The 8,399-nt window shown below is 43.3% G+C and overlaps 1 protein-coding gene across 1 annotated transcript; it reads right to left on the bottom strand.

The window, feature by feature from the left end:
- Positions 1-333: 333 nt before the first annotated feature.
- LOC120969468 (uncharacterized) lies at positions 334-3,502 on the bottom strand. Its single transcript, XM_040396699.3, has 5 exons — positions 2,422-3,502; positions 2,240-2,312; positions 1,016-1,087; positions 645-926; positions 334-552 (listed from the first exon to the last, which is right to left on the bottom strand). Exons 1-4 carry the CDS (start codon positions 2,637-2,639, stop codon positions 699-701), a joined length of 591 nt encoding a protein of 196 aa, XP_040252633.1. The 5' UTR covers positions 2,640-3,502; the 3' UTR covers positions 334-552; positions 645-698.
- Positions 3,503-8,399: the final 4,897 nt, after the last annotated feature.

Genomic DNA, 8,399 nt, shown 5'->3' with positions numbered 1-8,399 from the left:
GGCTTTCTGTGGGCCGGCCCGCCACCATTTGACCAAGTCAAACGGGCCGGCCTTTTCATAGGAATGGGCCTCTATTGGGCCGTGCCACGTTTCGCCGTATCATAGGCGCCTTCGGTCCAATGAGCAGATGACATCTGTCCCAACGGTGAGCCGACACGTGTTTCCTCCAGCCAATGATGATTTTACACGTGGAAAATCCCCATTGGTCGGGGCTGTTAACGGGTTATCGGATCCAAAACCCGACCCGATAGCTTAACGGCGTTCCATTACGGTGGATGCCACGTGTCGGTCACCCTTGACGAAAGCACTTCTGTAACGCGCGATTTATCGTCATGGAAGTGGACACTTCTGTGATGATAATTTTGGTAATGTCATGGAACACTTCTACGACAGCACAGGTATGACTATCTTGATTCTGTCATAAATTTGTCATGGATGTACATGCATGACAAAAAACGCGACCTACTATGACAAACATGTATCATCACGGAAGTGTATATTTTTTGTAGTGCCCGCTCTGCTCCTCGTCATCCCCACTGCTGCTCCCATTTCCTGGCCAAATGCAACAAAGTGTAAACATGGTGTTGTCGTCGTGCTGGTAGAGGAAGCCAAAAGGACAGGAAGAAGAGAGGCAGAGAGCTTACTGGCATGGTCGACGTGCTGGTAGTACATGCGGCACATGGTGTTGTCGAACATCTTCACGGTGAACATGGCGTCGCCGTCGTAGCGGAAGACAAGGAAGTGCCCGAGCTCCAGCTCATGGGCGCGGGGAAATGATCCCAGCCGGGCCCTAGGTACATGTGGCCTTCGCCGTCGAACACCACCAACACGTCCCACGGCCTGCGAAGCCAGCTGCCGGCCTCCCGCAGCTTCACTTTGTGGGGCTCACGGCCGCCGAGCATCTTTGCAAACTTGTCAGGCAACCTCTGCAGCGAGGGTCAAGTAGTGGTTAATTGTGCCAATCAAGCACTAGACAACAGAGTGATGATAAAGAGGTGAGTGATGATAAATATACCTGGCTACTGCAAGATTTCTCAATTACGATCTCGAAGAACTTGAAACCTTCCAAGCCAGCCATCTCACTTCTCTGAAAAGCAGCATTGTAATTAAACAACAAGTTACCATAAACAGGACTGGACATAGTTGGAACAGAACCAAGTTTATGATGGCAAAAGTGAGAAAAAAGCAATGCACTTGTGGATATTTATGATAGCAAAAGTGAGAAAAAAGCAATGCACTTGTGAACACTTGGAATACTACTACTCTATCTTTGCGAGGGCCTCAATTTGGAATACTACTACTCTATCTACAATGGACCATATCTGCCCATGTGCCCATGTCTACTATAAATGGCAAACACAACATCAGGATCATATCTACTATAAATGGACCATATCTACAATGAACCATATCTACTATATATGGACTAAACCCTAGATTCTCAATTTAAACACACCTACCCAATATAGTCATGTACAAAACTGAACAGCTGTATAGTCGTCGATATGCGCATGAAGGCTATTGGCTTAACACCGATATGTACAAAACTGAATTTAACACTAGAATTTCAGAGATTCAGAGCTATTGGCTTAATTTGCTTTGCTAGGGTTTATATAGCCAAAGGCCACTGGAGGCTAGATCCCCTACAAGTTTAACTGCTCCAGTGTGCCACTGCATCTTTTTAGACAAATATAAACATGTTTATTTTAAAAACAAAAAAACAAAATTGGAACCTACATTCCATTTTAACAAAAACATTGTCAGTGACTTGAAGATGAAGAGTTTGTACTTAACCAAACTGATGTTTTCGTTCATCACCAAACTCTAGTCCCTTGAAATCAACCATGGAAACTGAGCCAACATTACTACATATATACTGGATTCTGCAGCTAAGCTTAAGGATACAAAATTAATTGCCATCAAATCAAACAATTATCTGATCAACAGCAAATCCAAATACTAGATGTAGTGCAAGATAGACTATTTAAGCCGACTTAACACCACGGAGCAGCAACACTAGACTGACTCAAGATAGCAAATTAAACAGTAATAGAATGCATGCATGCACTAGCTGCAGTTGAGTTCAGAATGACTTGTTGCTGAATCATGCATGAACACCGCATTCGGAACACCGCATGAATGACTTGTTGGCTTAAAACTGAACAGCTTTATAATCTCTGAAAGCAAATTAAGCCAATAGCCAAAGCAAATCAAAGAACATGGGGGGAACGGAACGGACCTGGGGGGACGGCGACTGCTTGAGCTTGTTGGCCTTGTCGGTGTCGTGTAGGCCTCCTCTTGATCTCGTGGATCTGCTTCGGCAACAATAGGAATAGGATGAGGAACCCTAATCAGCATGCGCCACGGAACCCTAATCTAATCAATAGGAAGAGGAATAGGAAGGACTCGGCGGATTCATACCTTAGGAGGTCGTCGCCGTCGCCGTCGATGGAGGAGTGGGTCGCCAGGGAGGTCGTCACCGTCGATGGAGGAGAAGGGGGTGCCGGCGGCGGAGAGGAGGAGTGGGTCGAGTGGATAATGGAGAGGAGGAGCGGGTCAAGTGGAGAGGAGGAGTGGGGAAAAGAGTGGGTCCACTTGTCAGCGAGTTCTGTATTTGATATATTGAAAAGCGTTGGCATACAGTACAAAACCAACAACCTCTAACTAGCACAGTGGTAGAAAAATAGTGGAATAAGCGGCAGGTCGTGGGTTCGAGCCCCCGCTCGCCTAATATTTTTTGGTAGCTCAGGGGGAAAAGGGTCGAGTGGGTAGAGTAGCAAAATGGCCCACTTGTCAGCGAGTGGGTCGAGTGGCCCACTTGTCAGCGAGGTCTGTGTTTGATACTTGACTGGTTTGATGATTTGAAAAGAGACGACATAGAGTGGAAGACCAGTAGCCTCTTCCTAGCCCAGTGGTAGAAACACAGTGAAACGAGTGCACGGTCGTGGGTTCGAGCCCCCGCTCGCGCATATTTTTTTGCTCACAATGAAAAACAAAAACAGTTCTGGCCAAAACTAAGATAGTATGAAAAACAGCTCTGAAAACAACTTCTGAAAAATATTTTGCATTACAAGAAAACATTTTGCTCCTGTAATCTTCATCACATCATTATCTGACCAAAACAAAAACAACAGTTCTGACCAAAAACTAAGAAAATGGCACCAAAACTACATCACTATCTGCATTGTATCTTCATCACATCATTTTGCACTAAAACATCATTTGGCATTGTATCTACAACCATAAGTCTCATTCATTGAAGAAATTTTTGTCATTTCTACCCAGATATCATAACAATAAGCATCCAAAATGCACCAGCATCATAACAATCACAACAAGTGTTTTGCATACAAAATGTTGATGCTTACAAAATACTACAACCATCAGGATCACATCAAATGCTTACAACCATCAGGAAATCAAATGTTTTGCATTTTGCATCAAATACTACATCCAACATTTTGTCACAGGATCACACCACTACATCCATCAGGATCTTCAAGCATTTTGCTACCTGGAGATAATTGTAGTACATTAGGATCACCATGCATATGCACAAGAAGGAAAACTACAGTGAATTACAAGGAAAACTACAGAGAGTTAGAAGGATCACCAAGGAGACAAAATTTACCTTCATGTCCATTCGCTACTCATCGTCGTTGATATGAAAACAAGGAACTCTATGACCACTCCTGTTTTCCTCATCATCACTACAATATTGCTGCATAGTATGATCATTCCTGTTTTCCTCATCCTCGCTCTCATGTCCATCCGCTACCACCTTTCTTCTTTTCTTGATGCCTTCAACTGTTGCAGCATCAACGAGCACACGTTCCCGGTCCCTTCGCACTCTGCTTTGCACCGGAACTTCCATAGAGTCATCATCAGCTTGCAACGAAACTTCCGTAGAGTCATCATCCTAGTATGTTAGTCCACCACCACCGGGGCCCTTTTCCACTTCAGTTCAGTCACACTCCACAAGTGTCTGTGCTCAAAGTTTTGCACAACTCGCCATTTTCCATGCAAAAGAGTGTCTGGCAGATAAAACACCATTGTTGCTTGTGTTGTTAGAATAAAGGGATCACTCTTATACCAGCACCTTGCAATGTTGATGCTTTTGAAGTGGCCATCATATTTGACAAAAGAGTCTCTCTTCTTCTTGCTACCAAGCTCAAACCAGTCACAGCGAAATAAGACAACCAAGCGATGGATGACTCCACTAGAGTTGTACTGCAACTCTACGATGCTTCTCAACTGACCATAGAAGTCAATGATCTCACGATCATGTGACCCCTCAGTGACGATTCGACTATTCTGTGTCTTCCTTTTTTCCTCACGGTCAACGGTGTGGTACCGGACACCGTCAGCAATGCATGCTAAATACACTCTCACTCGCTTATCCGGTAAGCATGCCAAAGCAAATAGATCATCACTTGCCTTCTTCTCCTCATGCAACTTTCCAATCTACACAAATAAAACATTTAGCAAACAATGGTATTTAACAGTTGGTGAATAACACAGAAAAATCAAACATGTGGCTAAAGATCTCACACGATTCTTAAACCAATTAGCAAACCCCTTGGCAACCCTTTTATCAACATGGATCTTGCTTTCTTCCTGATTTAACTCTTCCTTGCATTTCCTGCAATGCAAACAAAACATGTAAATTAAAACATTATGCTGGTGCCAACCCAAGCAAAAAAATATATATAATGAGTGCACAACATGTAACGTACTCGATATATGGTAGAACCTCGGCGCAATTGCTGAGCACATACCAAAACATCTTGTCATACTCATCACCAGCCTCCAAGTATTGTGAGGCTCCAAGAAAGTTCACACCATGGTTGAAAACAGAGACATCACCAGTTTGCGAATCAGACCGCTCTCTATTTCTGCCCGGCCGGTTCCATCTTGTTTCCACATCGCCAAAGTATCTAGAGCAAAGAGTCAAGCACTCGTCAACGACATATGCTTCGGCAATAGAACCTTCAGGTCTTGCCGTGTTTCGTACATAACACTTACAAGTAAGCAGCCTTCTTTCGATTGGGTACATCCAACCGTATTGCACAGGGCCTCTAAGCATTGCCTCTTTTGGTAAGTGCACCGCCAAATGGACCATCACAGTGAAGAAAGCTGGAGGGAAAATCTTCTCGAGCTTGCAAAGAATAATTGGGATTTCTTTTTCAAGTCTTTCCAGGACAGTTAACTTGAGTGTTTTGCAGCACAGTTATCTAAAGAAATTTCCCAGCTCAGCAACCGCTTCATATATATCCTTGTCCATGATTCCTCGGAGGCCCGCTGGTAAAATCCTTTGGAGGAGGATGTGACAATCATGGGTGTTCAGTACTGAAAGCTTGAATCCGTCAGAAGTAAAACACTTTGCGAGGTTAGCAGCATAACCATCTGGAAATTTCACCGCTCTTAGGAATTCATAGAATGCAAGCTTTCGTTCTTTACTCATTGTATACGATGCTCGTGGCATTTCAAATGAATCTTCATCTTCATTGTGCTGTAGATGCAAATCTTCTCTTATGCCCATGTCGTCCAAATCAAGCCTAGAACTAACCGTGTCCTTTGTCTTCCCTTCAATGTTCAAAAACGTCCCTAGTAGATTCTCGCATGAACCTTTTTACTAGTAGATCTTTCGGTGTGCCATTGAGAATAATTAACCATAATATTATCTAGGAGTTTGGTAGCTTCTCCTAACGTGATTTTCATAAAAGTGCCTCCCGCGGCCGAATCTAAAAGATTTCTAGAAGCAAAATTCAATCCGGCATAAAAAAATTGTATAATCATCCACAAATTCAAACCATGAGTAGGGCAATTATGTATCATTAATTTCATCCTCTCCCAAGCTTGTGCAACATGTTCATGACCAAGTTGCTTAAAATTCATAATATCGTTTCTAAGGGAGATGATTTTAGCGGGAGGAAAATACTTAGAGATAAAAGCATCTTTGCACTTATTCCAAGAATCAATACTATTTTTAGGCAAAGACGAAAACAAAGTTTTAGCACGATCTCTAAGCGAAAAAGGAAATAGCTTCAATTTAACAATATCATTGTCCACATCCTTCTTCTTTTGCATATCACACAAATCAACAAAGCTATTTAGATGGGTAGCGGCATCTTCACTAGGAAGGCCGGCGAATTGATCTTTCATGACAAGATTCAGCAAGGCAGCATTAATTTCACAAGATTCAGCATCGGTAAGAGGAGCAATCGGAGTGCTAAGAAAATCATTGTTGCTGGTATTGGTAAAGTCACACAATTTAGTATTGTCTTGAGCCATCGTGGCAAACAAGCAATCCAACACACAAGCAAACAAGAGGCAAGCGAAAAAGAGGCGAATGGAAAAAGAGGGCGAATAAAACGACAAGGGTGAAGTGGGGGAGAGGAAAACGAGAGGCAAATGGCAAATAATGTAATGCGAGGGATAAGAGTTTGTGATGGGTACTTGGTGTGTCTTGACTTGTGCGTAGACTCCCCAGCAACCGCGCCAGAAATCCTTCTTGCTACCTCGGGAAAGGTAATCTTGATCATAGATAATCTTGATCATAAACCCACAATTCATCGGATCTCGACAAACACACCGCAAAAGAAGAGTTACATCAAATAGATCTCCAAGAGAATCGAGGAGTGTCGGTGTCAAAACCGGCGGATCTCGGGTAGGGGGTCCCGAACTGTGCGTCTAGGATCGATGGTAACAGGAGACGGGGGACACGTTGTTTACCCAGGTTCGGGCCCTCTCTATGGAGGTAATACCCTACTTCCTGCTTGATTGATCTTGATGAATATGAGTATTACAAGAGTTGATCTACCACGAGATCGTAATGGCCAAACCCTAGAAGTCTAGCATATGACTATGGTAATGTGTATATGTTATATCCTTTCCGGACTATCCCCTTTGGTTTATATAGACACCGAAGGGATCTAGGGTTTACATGGAGTCGGTTACATCAGAAGGAATCTTCATAGTTGGTCGCCAAGCTTGCCTTCCACGCCAAGTAGAGTCCAATCCGGACACGGGTGCATTCTTCGGCCTTCATGTCTTCGCAGCCCATCAGTCCGGCCTATGGATGACAGGCCGGATGCCCGAGGACCCCTTAGTCCAGGACTCCCTCAAGGAGAACTTTGTATTGAGATCCAAAGAGAGAGAAGAAGCCATCTAGCTAATAACTATGGACCCGAGGGTCTAAGGTAAACTACTCACACATCATCGAAGAGGCTATGGTGTTGATGTAGAAGCCCTCCGTGATCAATGCCCCCTCCGGCGGAGCGCCGGAAAAGGCCCCAAGATGGGATCTCACGGGTACACAAGGTTGTGGCGGTGGAAATAGGGTTTTGGCTCCGTATCTGATGTTTCCAGGGTATATGAGTATATATAGGCAAAGGAGGTCGGTCAGGAGAGCTACGAGGGGCCCACGAGGGTGGAGGGCGCGCCCCCTGCCTCATGGCCTCCTCGTTCGTTTCTTGACGTCCACTCCAAGTCCTCTGGATCACGTTTGTTCCGAAAATCATGTTCGCGAAGGTTTCATTCCGTTTGGACTCCGTTTGATATTCCTTTCCTTCGAAACACTGAAATAGGCAAAAAAACAGCAATTTGGGCTAGGCCTCTGGTTAATAGGTTAGTCCCAAAAATAATATAAAAGTGTATAATAAAGCCCATTAAACATCCAAAACAGAATATATAATAGCATGGAACAATAAAAAATTATAGATATGTTGGAGACGTGTCAAGCATCCCCAAGCTTAATTCCTGCTCGTCCTCGAGTAGGTAAATGATAAAAACAGAATTTTTGATGTGGAATGCTACTTAGCATAATTTTCAATGTAATTCTCTTATTTGTGGTATGAATATTCAGATCCGAAAGACTCAAGATAAAAGTTTAATATTGACATAAAAGTAATAATACTTCAAGCATACTAATAAAGCAATCATGTCTTCTCAAAATAACATGGCCAAAGAAAGTTATCCCTACAAAATCATATAGTCTGGCTATGCTCTATCTTCACCACACAAAATATTTAAATCATGCACAACCCCGATGACAAGCCAAGCAATTGTTTCATACTTTAGTAATCACAAACCTTTTCAACCTCACGCAATACATGAGCGTGAGCCATGGATATAGCACTATGGGTGGAATAGAATATAATGATGGGGGTTATGTGGAGAAGACAAAAAAGGAGAAAGTCTCACATCAACGCGGTTAACCAATGAGCTATGTATATAGCACTATAGGTGGAATAGAATGGTGGTTGTGCGGAAGACAAAAAAGGAGAAGATAGTCTCAGATCAACTAGGTGTATCAACGGGCTATGGAGATGCCCATTAATAGATATCAATGTGAGTGAGTAGGGATTGCCATGCAACGGATGCACTAGAGCTATAAG

Source organism: Aegilops tauschii, chromosome 7 (assembly GCF_002575655.3).
Source record: "Aegilops tauschii subsp. strangulata cultivar AL8/78 chromosome 7, Aet v6.0, whole genome shotgun sequence".
In the NCBI taxonomy this organism is placed as follows: Eukaryota; Viridiplantae; Streptophyta; class Magnoliopsida; order Poales; family Poaceae; genus Aegilops; species Aegilops tauschii.
The sequence above is the reverse complement of the archived record's forward strand: the minus strand, read 5'-3'. Positions and strand labels throughout refer to the sequence as shown.